General features: G+C 47.7%; 1 protein-coding gene across 2 annotated transcripts in view; it reads left to right on the top strand.

The window, feature by feature from the left end:
* Positions 1-720: 720 nt before the first annotated feature.
* zfyve16 (zinc finger, FYVE domain containing 16) overlaps positions 721-14,820 on the top strand; it is a 59,134-nt gene continuing 45,034 nt past the window's right edge. For both annotated transcript variants that reach the window (XM_063211637.1, XM_063211636.1), the window contains exons 1-4: positions 721-977; positions 3,379-3,486; positions 4,123-6,440; positions 8,043-8,139. In XM_063211637.1, the coding sequence (XP_063067707.1) occupies positions 3,417-3,486; positions 4,123-6,440; positions 8,043-8,139 (2,485 nt within the window). In that variant the 5' untranslated portion in view covers positions 721-977; positions 3,379-3,416. The remainder of the gene's footprint in view (positions 978-3,378; positions 3,487-4,122; positions 6,441-8,042; positions 8,140-14,820) is intronic.

Genomic DNA, 14,820 nt, shown 5'->3' with positions numbered 1-14,820 from the left:
TGATTTTTAAGATTTTTCATCTCCTCAGTGAACGATGGGCATATGCGCACCAGTTGATTATGTAGGCTATTACAATAGCCTACTTTGATAGCGTGGAGTAGGCCATTTCATTTTTTAACAGTAGTGTGTGAGCGTGTGTGTGTGTGTGTGTGTGTGTGTGTGTGTGCGCGCGCGCGCGCGCGCGCGCGCGTGTGTGATAGAGAGATCATCTTGTGAATATAGGTGAATACAGCCTATGTGCAATGGTGTGTGTAATGTAGGCCTATGTGTCTTCCTCTGTATTTATGTAGGCCTATGCTACTTCACACCTCGCCTAATCTACTCCACTCTAGGCTACTCTATTTCCAACAACTAGGCTAGGCCTACACAAAGTTTCATCCAAATTCATAAGTTTTAAATTGTAGGCTATACCGCTGACAGACAAACAAACAAACAGACAGACAGACAAACAAACAGACAGACAAAGCAACGTTTACGCGACCAAGCACATAGCCGCTTGGCGGAGGTAATAACATAATAATATATTATTAGGCATAGCCTGCCCATGAAAATGCGACCATGGTGTTCAAGGGACATGGCTCACTACGTCAAAGACCTGTCACATATTGTCAAGTCAAAAACCCGAAAGCAACCAAAACAAACCGCTGCTTCTTGGTAGAATGCAACTCTTTTAGGACATTTTGCCCGTGCATAATTTATTTTTGGAGCGACAATCGCAAAAAGGGCAGTAGAACTTCTAGTTCTAGGGCCCCCTACTGTCCCTTTAAACAACACTCGAAAAACACACCGGTAAGCGCATAGTAGCTGCTGCTAGCTGGCTAAAATGGTCGTCAGAGGGAAGCAGTGGGTGTTTATATGACTTTGAAGTTCTGTGGAAATAAACGAAATCACTGTCATCCTATGATATATCTATATGAAGATCTGAACCCCTGCACGGAAATGCAACGGACCACATCAGAGCTATGAAGTTTTTTTCGGTAGTTAAACAAATTTGTTCTTGTTTGTGTTTATATTGTCTGCTAACATTAGCTCATCTTAGCATGTCAACTTGGCCAACCATTGATGGCTAACTGGCTAGCCAGTCAAGCTAATTATACTGAAGACTCATTTTCCATGGGTAAGTATAGTGTTCAGCTAGCTAGCTAATTATGGGGGTACCTGGCATGTTGTTATTTAAATTAGATCCCCAAAAATAAGCCTGATGCCACTATACGGTATGTTAGCTAGTCTGGTAAGTTACTTATTTAGTCATAATGATCTGTTAAAATTAGAAAATGAATCGTTCGCTACAAAGGAAATGTATAGATGCAACTTAATGTAAATCCTGTGCTAACTGTATGTTAGCAAACATCCCATTGTAGGTGAATGTCCGCCAAGCTTTTTAGCCAATAACTTTAACTAACGACCTGGCTGCGGTCTAGCTGAATAGCAAAAGAGGTCCCGAACTGACTAATTTTAACGTTTGAAATGTATTAAAACAACAGCGCTAATGTTCATAACTTGACCTACTACAGCTTACTTGTAAGTCAGATAATGTTATCTCGTAAAACGATTATAAACGTTGAGGTTCATTGCTAAGGTATGTGATGTCAGTTAACTTAGCAGGCTAGCGGTGACCAGAACAGCTAATACTAGCTGAACTCATTAACGTCCGCATAAAAATATCGTAATCAGAGTCGGTTCAGCTGTGGTGATTTGTTGACTTCAAATAAGTGTGGTCGGCCGTGTTTCAGAATGGAGAAAAGACAACATTACAATAATGCAATATTTGGGAAGTGACCAGACAAGTGCAAGCGACCACCCGTCCTTAGGATATCGACCAAATAGTTTTTTCTCATATCAGGGGGGTCACTGCATCCACGTAGGGTGACCAGCTGTCCGGACTTCGGCCGGACAACCCCGCCCCTTAACTTTCTAACCTTGCGTCCTCGCGCCGTACCCATTGCTTCGAGTTGCCGCCTCACCGCCTCCGTGGAGAAAACAGTGAAGTCGGCATTCTAAACTGTAGGCAGAAATCAGGGAGTAGCGCTGCCATCTTACCTCAGACAAACGCAGCTGCCAACAACAGTTTTACTTGTAAAACTTGGGAAGGATTTTCGCATGTCATTATCTCACTCCAATAAAGGAGTCATCAGTAGGCTACCACTAACTTAATGTTGTATCGGAGACGGCAGGTTACGACAGACAAATCCTTCCGTTATCTATTAGGCTATTTCATAAATAGGCCTATGTTTTCATGTATTTTGGGTAGTCATGCATGCGTGGGCCTATAATAGCCAACAAGTTGTTTGATTTACTTTACTCAAAGTTGGTCAGGAGTGTTTTTATCAGCGGTGTTTTAAAACGAGAGGCGACCGCTTCTGTCAACTTTTTTTTTTATGCAGACGGACGCTTGGATAACCATAGCAACAACACGAGCTCAAAATACAGACAAAGCGCACATGCAGAAATACTCTGTTTTTACCCTGTTTGCAAAGTTGTGAGAGCCCTCGTTGTAAATGCATTCAGCGAACAAACTTACTTGCACCATGCCAGTGCAGGGAAAAAATGGGGGAAACAAACAGTAGGAGACAATAATATAGCAACCTTATTTCACTTTCATACACTCAGTCAAAGCAAGTTATTTCACGTAGACTATGGACCGCAAATAACACAAATCGCGTGCAGATTTCCCCGACATTAGGCTAAAGCAATATAGTCATTTTTTTGTTCAAAGTCTGGAGTAACTGGAGTAACATGGCGGCCGCAGATATCGGAAACATGAGCGACTGTCAGTCTAGTTTGTGTCAATGACGTTGCCTCGCATCTCGAGGCCAGTAAGCATAAGGCAAGTAGGAGAGGAAAGTCAAAGAGAGGGACACACGGACGTCGCAAACAGGTCGCAAAAACAGACCGATGGCCACCCTACATCCACGGCAGCTCGCATCCAATGTGTAACTTGTGGCAGATTTTCTGAATGAAAGTATGATGGACTAAATATGACCCCATATTACTGTTGAGTCACTGGTATGCTTAACATTTTGTATGGATTGCAAATAATTCTCCACCAACAGCTCCTCAGCATTCAGTGTGTTTGATACCACTCTTCTGCTGCCTTTTGTTTTGACTCATTTCACGTCAGTTGACGTCTGTCTATTCAGCGTAGAATCAGACTGCTGTGCTGTCTGACGCTAAACTGGCATGCTAACCATTTTACCCCTAGCTGTGTCTCCTGTCCTTGTAGTAGGGCTTGTCTGCTATTAACTTGCCAAGAAGCGCTTAGGCCTTGTGATTAGCGTCACTGTTAAGTGTGCAGACGACAGGGGACATTAGTTATTATAGCCTACCTATGATTGATTTTCATGTATGTCTGTGTGTGATCTCTGTTCCACTTTACAGGAATGTGAGGGGTGAGTGGACTGTCACATGCCCCAAGGATGGATAGCTTTTTCAAAGCTGCGGTGTGTGACCTGGACAAGCTGTTGGATGATTTTGAATTAAATACGGGTGAGTGAGGAGAATGATGACTACCTGTCCCAAAACCTTGTTTTCCCCCCTAATGTTATCCTTGCATTGCAATAAAGAGGTCTTAACATTACTCCTTACAATGCACAATATTTTGATTTTGTTACGTGTGCATCTCAAGCAAGTGGTCTTGGCGTTTGTATGTAATTGAACATTACACATATGAACGTCTATGGACAATGACTGTTTGTATCTTGATGTTGCAGATAGCAAGGAATGCACGAGTTGCTCAATGTAAAGGTTTATTTATATGACATTGTTCATGTATGGCAATGTATGGCGTTGTAAATATCTAAAAGATAAAGGAAGGCATTACAGTTAACCTTTAAGAGTGTACCGTCGAATGTTTGGGCAGTGAAAGTTCTGTAAAATTCTGGACATCATTAAATAAAATTTGGGATTTTAGAATCTTGCATTGTTATTGAATGCATTCTTTTTATAGAATGTTCAAAAACCCACACTCTTAAAGGTTTTAAAGCACAACAGGCCAGCCCTCATGTGAGTCTCTTTCCCAGGAAGGGAACAGGACAGTGGCACTCTGTAGGACTGATTAGATTTGTTTCGCTTCTTGATCTTCATCTCACTTCTCTCTCTCTCTCCCCCTCTCTATCTCCTCAGAGGATGTTGACTGCAAGCCAGCCGTCCCCTCCGAGCGCCCCCCTCCACCTCCATACCCAGGTGCCTCTCAGTGTTTCGTGCCTGCGCAACCCACGGTAGTCTCCAACTCTCTGCCAGACGTCAATGCTCTCCACTACTGCCCAGCCAGCACCTCCACCTCCACCTCCTCAAACGGGAGCAAAAACCAAAGAGCCCAAGAGAAGCCCCTGACGGGGGTAGACCTCCTGTCCTCGGTCAATGGCAGAGCGAACAACAACAACAACACCACCAACAGCAAGAGCCTCACCGCGCCCCCCTGCCCCGACCGGGCCTTGAAGCCCGTCTGCGATCTGGTCAGCGATGCCAGCTCTGCGGCGGCTGCTGCCGCAGCTGTAGCGGCCAGCAACAACAGCCACGATGCCTTCCGGGAGCTGGAGGAGGCCGAGAGGCAGCTGGAAGAGGAGCTTCTGGTGGACTTTAGCAGCCCCGTCGTGTCCTTGCCTTCTGAAGCAGGAGGTGCTCAAGCGAACTCTGTCGGGGCTCAGTCGGGATCGGACCCGGCGAACTCCCTCAGCCTGCTGGACGTTATCCTCCCCGCAGGTGTCGATAGGCTAGGTGACCCCCAGGAGAGCCTCCTGCCCAATAGTAGCCCAGAAACGCTAGCTTTCAATGGGGCGGAAGTATTACACAGCCATACGTTACCGGATGGCACAAGCTGCTCAACAACAGAAGAACAAAGCATAACCCCTGCTAATGGTGAACCGGTTGCCCCGTCTGCGAATCACGTCGCGCAGAACGGGAAGGAGGTCGGCTCTGTGAGTGAAGACCTAAAGCCGAGTGCTGCTGCTACTACAGATGACTGTGACGCTGCTGCTGCTGCTCCGTCGGCGGTTCAGCCGCTGGGCGAAAGCGTCGCAGGGGAAGAGCCAGAGAACTGCGCCGCGGCGAGTGAACCCCCTGCCCCCGATCCAGAGGCGTCCTCCATGTCCTGCCTCCCCATGGCCGTGTCCATGTGCAGTTCTCTGGTGAGCTCTAGGGAGGAGAAAGAGGCGGTGGCGGCGGCAGCGTCTTCAGACGTGGAGGCCCGCAAAGCTCAGGAGAGAACAGAGTCCTCGTCTTTGTCAGCTCCCTCATCCTCCACCGGGGCCGAATCTCAACAGCCTCCCGTTCAGCCGCCTGCCCAGGAAATGGCATCAAGTGCCGCACCACCACCAAAGGAGTGTGAGACCAGTGTGGAGAACCACGCCAGCTTGGAGGCATGTCCCGAGGCAGGGTGTCCTAAGTCTGTGTCGGACGAAGCCTCCTCCTCCTCCTCCACACCTGCGCACATAGTCCGCTCACCTGCCACGGGTGAAGAGGCACCTCCACGGCCACCAGGGGGCAGGCTGTCTCCGTACGAGGAGATGAGCAGCCGGAGCCTTCCGGAAAGCAGCCAGTCGCCGCCCTCCGACGACGGCTACGGCTACCAATCGGAATTGGGCTTCGCCAACGACTACCTCCCCGAGAGCGAGCGAGCCGAGGCCGAGGCCGCCATGGTGACGGACGAGGAGCTGGACGCCTTTCTGAAGGCCCAGGCGTCGTGTCACGCCGACGCGTCCAACGACGACAAGGACGACGGCTTCTCGGAGATGAACGGCGACGCCATGGACGTGGACGCGCTGATGGAGGGCGAGCTGCGGAGTTGCCCCGCCCCCGCCGCGGACAGTTTCGCCTCGCCCGAGAGCGACCAATCGTTCGCCTGTGTCGCCGAAGACCGGGACGTTTCCGAGCCGTCCACCCCGTCCCAAGACAGCGTCCCCGGGACACCCCCTCGGGACGTGTCGCCCGCTGCGGGGCGCGTCCCCAACGCCACTTGCAACTCCACCCCGCCCCAGCATCTGTACTTCGGAGGGGCGCGGCCGAAAACTCTCGGTCCGGGGCTGAGGTCTCCGCCAGCGAGGCCGTGTCACGATGGCAACCTCCACGAGACGCCCTCCCCGGCTGACTTTGGAGAGAACAACATCCACACCCCGCCACCCAACGTAGAGGCCCCGCAGACGCCGAGTCCACAACGCGAGGGGGTCCCCCCACCCGACCCGCCCACCCCTTACCCCAGCGAGGACCGCTTCGAGTCCAGCCTGGAGTACGACGAACTCTCGGAGCCTCCGCCTTACCCCGGACGGACGGTCGGAGAAGGGGTGCCTGCGGGGGCCCCAAACCAGGCAGGGACCTCGGCGGACGACGGCCTGGGTTCAAAGCAGCCTTCCTGGGTGCCCGACTCCGAGGCTCCCACGTGCATGAACTGTGGCCAGAAGTTCACCTTCACCAAGCGGCGGCATCACTGTCGAGCATGCGGAAAAGTAAGTCCTGCCTTTTGCGCACACACACACACACACACACACACACACACACACACACACACACACACACCCTCTCCTTTTTTGCCAAACGCTAACGCCAACCCACTGATAATAATCAAGCAAAGTAATTACATTCAGTTCTCCCCATCTGGGAAGTGGCTCCTTGGCCAAAGGGGGTGGTTGGGGGGGGGGAAGTGAGTGGGGGGTTCAGGGAACTGTGCCTGCTGCTGCTCCTCCTCCTCCTCCTCCACCTCCTGCTCCTGCTCCACTCCCTCCCCATTACGCTTCATCAGCAAGTCAGGATCTCTGCCTGAACGATCCTGTCGTGTCTAATCTAAACCGCACACATCCATGAGATGAGCTTCTTTATTGTTTCCTTGTTAAATACAGCTGAGGGCAAGGCTGGGGCGCCAAAACATTTTGGAGTCAAGTGTGTGTGTGTGTACAGTATGTGTGCGTATGTCTGCGTGTGTCTGGCTGGTTGTTTCTTTGTTTCACTGTCTTTGTTTCACTTGTATGTTGTTCTTGTTTTTTTTTTTTATGGAGTCAGGTTTCAGATGCATAGCCGTGTGTGTGTGTGTGTGTGTGTGTGTGTGTGTGTGTGTGTGTGTGTGTGTGTGTGTGTGTGTGTGTGTGTGTGTGTGTGTGTGTGTGTGTGTGTGTGTGTGTGTGTGTGTGTGTGTGTGTGGTACAGATGTGGCTGAGGTTGCAGTGGGACATGGGGGGTGGGGGGTAAGGGAGGGATGGCACAGTCCCAGCCAATAGCGTGCGCTCTACCGTGATGTCGTCAGCACTCAGCAGCAAGCAGGCGGTCGAGCGAGGAAGCGCTCTGTGCTTTATTGTTGATCCTCCAGAACTGCGCTAAGAAGCAAGACGGAGAAGCGCTGATGCGCTGGGGTCCCCTGCGGAACCTCTTTAGTGTCACACACACACACACACGCATACATTCTCTCTCTCTCATACACACACTATACAGTAAACACACACACACCTACACACCCACACACACGTACCTTACATAACTCGTCCCCTGCTCCTGCTCAGCCCCGGCTAATTTTAGAGAGACGATCGCGTCGTCCAGGAAAGGGGGGGAAAAAAAATAAAAAGAAGAAGAAGCCTGACTCGACAGCCTCTAATTTTAGCCTGCCATGGTCCTCACTGGACACACACTGCAGTTATTTAAAGCCACAAAAAACCCAATTACAATGGGGGCTTTTAAAAAAGGATGCCTGTGTGTGTGTGCGCGCGTACCTGTGCGTGTGTGAGAGGGAGAGAGAGAGAGAGAGAGAGAGAGAGAGTGTGTGTGTGTGTGTTGTTCAAAAAGGATACCTGTGTGTGTGAGAGAGAAAGAGAGGGAGTGACTGTGAGTGTGAAAAAAGGATACCTGCTCGTGTGTGTGTGTGTGTGTGTGACAAAATTCGCACTGGCGAGCCTGCCCGTCGAGCCGTCTCTCACTTACGGTACACTGCACTCTCTGAGTCAGTTTGACACAGTAATAAAAAGTTCATTAGGATTCGGATGAGCAGCTAATTAAATGAATAGCCACTCCGCGTGCTCATATTGTTTTGTTTTTTTGCTGTTTTCCCCCTCTGCGTACTGCAGGTGTACTGTGCCGTCTGCTGCAGTCGGAAATGCAGACTCAAATACCTGGACAAGGAGGCCAGAGTGTGTGTGGTCTGCTACGACACCATACAGAGAGGTGAGTGGATTTTAGTGTGTGTGTGTGTGCGTGTGTACATGTGTACACTAGTGCTTACTGTGTAGTCTGCAATTAAAAGCAATATTGAGGTGTGTGTGTGTGTGTGTGTGTGTGTGTGTGTGTGTGTGTGTGTGTGTGTGTGTGTGTGTGTGTGTGTGTGTGTGTGTGTGTGTGTGTGTGCTCGCATGGGTGAGCGTTGTGTACGCGCATTTTGCTTCTGCATGCATTGCAACCGTCAGGCATATGCAAAGGTGATTGACATGTTCCCACTCTACACACCCCTTTTCACATGCCCATTTCACCTGAGTCTCTCGGCACTCCAGTCGGAGCTGTCTCAATTCATTGCGATTAACTTTTTTAACGGTTAACATTTTAATAGACTTCGAGTCGAGTCGATTAATCGATTACTGGTTGACATCCCTAGTGTACACACTCTGCTTCTGCGTGCAACAGTGATATCATAGGTGTCTAATATGTGTGTAGTCAGCAGTTCTATGCTACATTGATGCATAGGTGTGTATGTGTGTGTGTGTGTGTGTGTGTGTGTGTGTGTGTGTGTGTATGTGTGTGTGTGTGTGTGTGTGTGTGTGTGCATGAGTGAGTGCGTGCACGCACATTCTGCGTCTATGTGCAGCAGTGAGGTATTGGGTGTGTGTCTCTGTGTTGTCTAGTCTGGATTTACAAACAACATTGATGCATAGGTGTGTGTGTGTGTGTGTGTGTGTGTGTGTGTGTGTGTGTGTGTGTGTGTGTGTGTGTGTGTGTGTGTGTGTGTGTGTGTGTGTGTGTGTGTGTGTGTGTGTGAGAGAGAGAGAGATGGATAGAGAGAACCTCTGCTTCTGCATGCAGCAGTGAGGTATGGTGTGTGTGTGTGTGTGTGTAGTCTGCAATATTATATGCAGCATTTGAGGCTTAGGTGTAGTGCTTACTGTGTAGTCTGCAATTAAAAGCAATATTGAGACGTGTGTGTGTGTGTGTGTGTGTGTGTGTGTGTGTGTGTGTACGTGTGTGTGTGTGTGTACGTGTGTGTGTGTGTGTGTGCACGTGTGTGTGTACGTGTGTGTGTACGTGTGTGTGTACGTGTGTGTGTACGTGTGTGTGTGTGTGTACGTACGTGTGTGTGTGTGTGTACGTACGTTCTGCTTCTGCATGCAACACTTGCGTATAGGTGTGTGAATCTAGTCTGCAATTGCAGTACATGCATTGTTGAAGCATAGGTGTGGTTTTGTGTGTGTGTGTAGGTGTCTGTGTTTCTGTGTACTAGTCCAGTTTCTTTTTTTGATTGGCCGTTTTTTGAGAGGCAGTCAGCCATGCTGTTGGCTCCCTCTGCAGCCAATAAGCTGCGCACATTCAGACACACTAAGCAGAGCAGGACTAGCCTGGGCGAATTAGCCGACTGTTGACTCAGTCAATCAGTCTGGCAAAAGCCATGAGGAATCCGTCTCCGTGGACGATGGGAGATGGTCTGATCTTACTCTATCATTTATATTAATTGAAGTTCCAAACTCAAATTAAAACCCATATTGTGCTTTATTAGCATGCCTGTTATGTTATAGCGTCGCAAAAGCATACAAATAACAAAACGAAAGTGTGACTATAGTTACCATAACCAATCAGTAACGGAGCTCGCGGATGAGTTCTACGTCACCACTCTCAACTGTTTGCTGATTGGCGAAACACTGAGAGAACCGAGCTCGAGGCTTTTGCCAGACGATGTACGGAGCCAAAGTCTTTGGGTGGAGTACAGAGGATGGCGTCGCGAGGCTAGAGCAGGACCCCCCACCCCCCCAAACATAGTGACTTTAATTATTTATTCTCTCTTCTTTATTTATTTACATTATCATTTTTAAACTCACCATTTTCAGCTCCATCCACTGGGGGGGGGTGATGTAATGTAATCAGATGTAATGTAATCAGAAATGTCATAGCTTTAATGTCACACTATCGTTTTATTGATCGGGGAGAAGAGGCATGCGCGTGTCCACTGAATCATCCCAGGAGAGGGGTGAAGAGGCTGGGGGAGAGGGGAGGGGAGGATGGGGGTGGAGGTGATGATGGCGGAGGGTGCTGCAAAGCTGTGTGTGTGTGTGTGTGTGTGTGTGTGTGTGTGTGTGTGTGTGTGTGTGTGTGTGTGTGTGTGTGTGTGTGTGTGTGTGTGTGTGTGTGTGTGTGTGTGTGTGTGTGTGATCAGGCTGGAGGTCACTGCTGTGTGTTCCCAAGGTTAAGAGCCAACAGGCCATTATGCTGCGTATGATGATGCGCTAGCTACCCAGCGTCTCCGCAATACATTGGCTGTGAGGGGGACAGGGGCCGCATAATGGCTGCATGGCAGCACAGCCAACCTGTCTTCGCATGCGCGTAGGTGACGTCGTGAGGCATTGTCTTTTGGTCAGCAGGTGCGCGTGCGTGTGTGCGTCCGTGTGTTCAAAAAGTCCATGTGTTTGTGTGTGTTTCAAGTGTGTTTAAGGTGTGTGTGTGTGTGCATAAGAAGCATATGTGTTGTTGTAGTGTGTTTTCAAATGCATGTGTAGTACTTGTATGTATATCAGTGTGTGAGTGAGCGTTCCAGGAAAGGTGTGCGTGCGTGCGTGCGTGCACACACGTGTCTGAGTTCCATAAGGTCCTCATGGAAGTGTCGTGTGGGTCCTGCACGTGAGGTCAGAGCAAGATCAATACAACCATTCACTTAAGAGCTGTGGGAGGAAAAATGAACCTGCTATTGATTAAAAGCCCTCCTGGTTATGTAACCTACTGTAACGTGTGGTGTGGTCGTGTGATGGAGGCTTGCTTGTAAATATACTGTTATGTTGGAGGGAGAGGGGTAGAGAGAGGGGTGTAGAGAGACGGAGAGAGAGCGAGAGGAGTGAGATTTGGTTGAATTCGGGGAACTAGTACAGACTGGTTGGTTGGTTCCTCTTTCGAGGGAAGTCATGGGATTGGGGAAAACTGATTCACAGGTTGTGCGTGTCCACGAAGTAAAGTAACCTTTTCTGTAAAAAGTGACAACATCCTGTTCAGTGTTTTCTACATGGAAATGGTTATTTTATGGTGATCATTGTTGGGGGAAGAAGAGCAGGGTTTTGACCAAGAAATGTGTATCACTGCAGACTAGCCAACCATTAGCCTAGTGGTCATTAGCATCATGTTTGTTTCCATTTCGCATCATTCAATCCATCATATCATGATTGGAAACCCATTAATGTGAGTATAGCGATGCCTCTTTAAAGTCACTACCATGATTTCATCACCTGTGGTGGTGGTAAGTTTGCTTTCAGTGCTCCATTGGGACTTGGTGGAACTTGGGGCATCTTTTGACGTTTGCATTGGTAGATGCTGCAATAGCTTGGTTTAGGTGGCATAAGGGGAAAAGCCACAGCGGTCGTTTCTTGAAAGTAGTTTTATGGCTTCAGAATACTGAAGTGGAACCTTGGTTTGGAATTGCCCACTTCTGGGCTGCGTTTCTCGAAAGCAAAGTTGCTAACTACATTAGCTACTTTGTTGTTTGGAATGCAATTTCCCATTGGCAACTACCAAAGTTTCTAACTGGCTAACAACTATGCCTTCGAGAAATGCACCCCTGATTAGTTACAGTACAGGTTCTATTTTGGCAGCGCTCTCTCTCTCATCTCAGAAGTAGCACGCCACGAGGGCATGTCCTGGATACAGGTCTGGGAAGTAAATGAGGTCCTGGCTTTTCACAAGTTTCAAACCGCCAAGGCGTCAAGACCTTAATCTGGCTCTCAGTGAGGCTAGAGTTGGTCCTGAGGTCACAGCACAGCACACTGCTGACTGGTTTGATTCCACTACCAATTAGGAAAATGTGGAGCGGCGACACTGCTTTCCTTCGTTCTCAATCATTCTCTGTGGAAGTGCCCTTTATCTGAGCAGTGAGCACCATTTTGTTCTGTGCAATCAACACACCTCGCCTGGCAGGTCCGTTGGAGATACCTGATTGGTCGCAGATCAGAAAAACTGTAAAATCTGTAAAAACTGTGAAAGCTCGATGGCTATTTCGCAGCAGTGTTTTTTTTCCTGATGAGTCTTACATCAAAATGTGAATTAAGTTACTGCTAAACTGCCACTGTGTGGGAGTTTTCATTTTCTTTCAGTTTTTCTATTTAGGGAGGGACTGTACCTTCATGGTTCATTAGGGGTGGTACGGTTCATAAAAGTCACGATTCGGTCCATGTCACGATTTCAAGGTCACGGTTTTCGGTTTTGTACGGTTCTGTTTTTTTTTTTGTTTTTTTTTTAAATAAATAAAATGTATTATGCACTGGAAATGTATAATAGAAAAATTATATATATATATATATATAAAACAAGGTGAAGTTACTGAAAGAGGAAAGATATCAATGATTTTAATATGCTTGCATTTATTTCACAAAAAGGCAGAACTAAGTCCTAACTTTTAAGTTGACAAATATTCAAATATTACATACTATAACACATTTGACGTGTAAAAATAAAACAGCAACACTACTGTAGGCAATGGGACCATTAGGTCAGTGCAGTATGACTATTTTGGTTAATGACACACTGAGAACAAATCTGACTTTTATTTTGATACCGCTTTCTGAGAGTTTTGCGCTTAGGATGAATCAGTTGCTTCCTATCATGAAACTGCCGGCTGTGAGAAGCATAGAAGTAAAATCAGAAGTCAAATTCAATTTTAAGTGAACAAGTGATAGGGTTAAGTTATGTTAAAATGTGAAAGTTAAGGTAACACATAATTGAAAAAGATTGTTTTTTTTTTTAGAAGTGTATACACAAGAATGTTTAAAAAAACTCCTGTGAAGCTGAGACTGTTAAAACAGTCAAATTTTATTTTGGTTATAGTGTTAAAAATCAATGTTAACTAGGCAACAGCACAAAGTTCCCTTCATTCCATCAGAGTTTAACTGGCTACATATAATTAGGCCTACAGTTGATTCCAGTTAAGTACAGCCCAGTGAATCTGGTGGATATGTTCAATTATCTTGCATTTTGCCGTCTGGAATCCCCATTCAATGCCACGTGGATATAGCCTACACTAGGCTACTGTAATGTAAGTCATAGTCTACTTTGTTCTGCTAACCTGTCATTTTTTGTAAATTCATGTTCATTTAATTTAAATTGGTCAGAATAAAGGCTGGGGGCAGTCACTTGCGCTAACGTGGAGAGAGAGGGGGGAAAGGGAGACGCTGCTGACCGACCTGCACTTGCGCAGGCTACTGTAGCCTAGTCAGATGGTGCATGCTGTTACATCATGCCTTTCAGTTGGCTGATGGAATCAGTCTTTCCACACTCAATATCCTACATAGTCTTTGTGTTTTATGCTTGTAAAAGTAGTAGGATTTTAATTGCGTCGTCCGCCGGTGGTCACTCGCTTTTTCTTTTTTTTTGAAACTGGGCACCGTGCGGTTGCGCACTACCCCGTTCCGTGACATGCAAACCGTACGGTTTCGGTTTGCGACGCAAACCGTACCATGCCTATGGTTCATGGTTGATCATCTGCACTAAATGGCATGTAATGTAATGCAATGCAATGTGTAAACCACAATAGTTCTTTCCTATACGTCCTAACCAGTAGGCCTATAGGATGTCCATGCCTTGATGGTCTCATATCAGTGTCTAAAAATATTGCCCGATGTTCTCAAGATGAAAGAGACGAGGCGCTCCCGCTGTATGATCTAAGGTTTTACACCACATGTCATCAGATATATCCAGTCTGAGAGTGTGCAATGAGCCCCTTCACTCTGGCACGCAGCAGTATCTGTGGTGGCCTTTCACTTACCACAGCGTGAGGCCGAATGCTTGATCGCATCGCATTGCCCAAACTCTTAACAGTCTCTGGAAGTGGGTCATGGAGGCAAACTCTTAATTTTGTTCCGTAATGTCCTTGACTAACTGTTGTCTTTAAGCTGTTCTAAACCTAGAAAAAAGTGTGTGTGCGTGCGTGCGTGTGCGTGTGTGTGTGTGTGTGTGTGTGTGTGGCCTAAAGCTGTTTTCCATGAAATAGAAAGTAGCCAGCTTGGAACAAATTATTTGTACCGAGAAAGATGGAGCGAGCGAGTGAGGAAGATAAAGAGACACGAGTAATCTTAGCGAAGAAGATCATGCGCAATCCAATCAAAACACAGTAGAACTAAACTCACCACAAGAATCAAATAACTAAACAAACAAATGAAGTATGTTAATCCCACCATCGGGGTCCGCATGCACCAACTGTCCGTCCGGCGGCTTTGAAACCAGGACGGCGTTCGCCAAAGGCCACGGGGCGAGAGAACGAGGGAGTGAACGAAGGAGAGAGAGAGAGAGAGAGAGAGAGAGAGAGAGAGAGAGAGAGAGAGAGAGATAGGCTGAGGAGAAGAGAGAGAGAAGAGAGAGACTGAGAGAAAGAAGAGAGGAGAGAGAGAGAGAGAGAGACAGAGAGAGAGAGAGAGAGAGAGAGAGGGGGAGGAGAGGAGGACGACTCCAGGGGCCGTCCGAAGACGATGAATGAAGGTGAAGCAGTGGAGAGAGATAGAGCTGAACTGGGGCTTTGGCAAGCTCCTTTTGGACAGGTTTTTTTAATCGTTTATCCGTGAAATGTGGTTATACAGATAGCGATTCTGGTGCGTGCGCGTGCGTGTGTGTGTGTGTGTGTGTGTGTGTTGTTGTTGACCATGCTTTATTGCGTGGTCAAGAGAGGCGGCATGA

This window comes from Engraulis encrasicolus, chromosome 12 (genome assembly GCF_034702125.1).
Source record: "Engraulis encrasicolus isolate BLACKSEA-1 chromosome 12, IST_EnEncr_1.0, whole genome shotgun sequence".
In the NCBI taxonomy this organism is placed as follows: Eukaryota; Metazoa; Chordata; class Actinopteri; order Clupeiformes; family Engraulidae; genus Engraulis; species Engraulis encrasicolus.
This window is presented reverse-complemented; position numbering and strand designations above follow the sequence as displayed.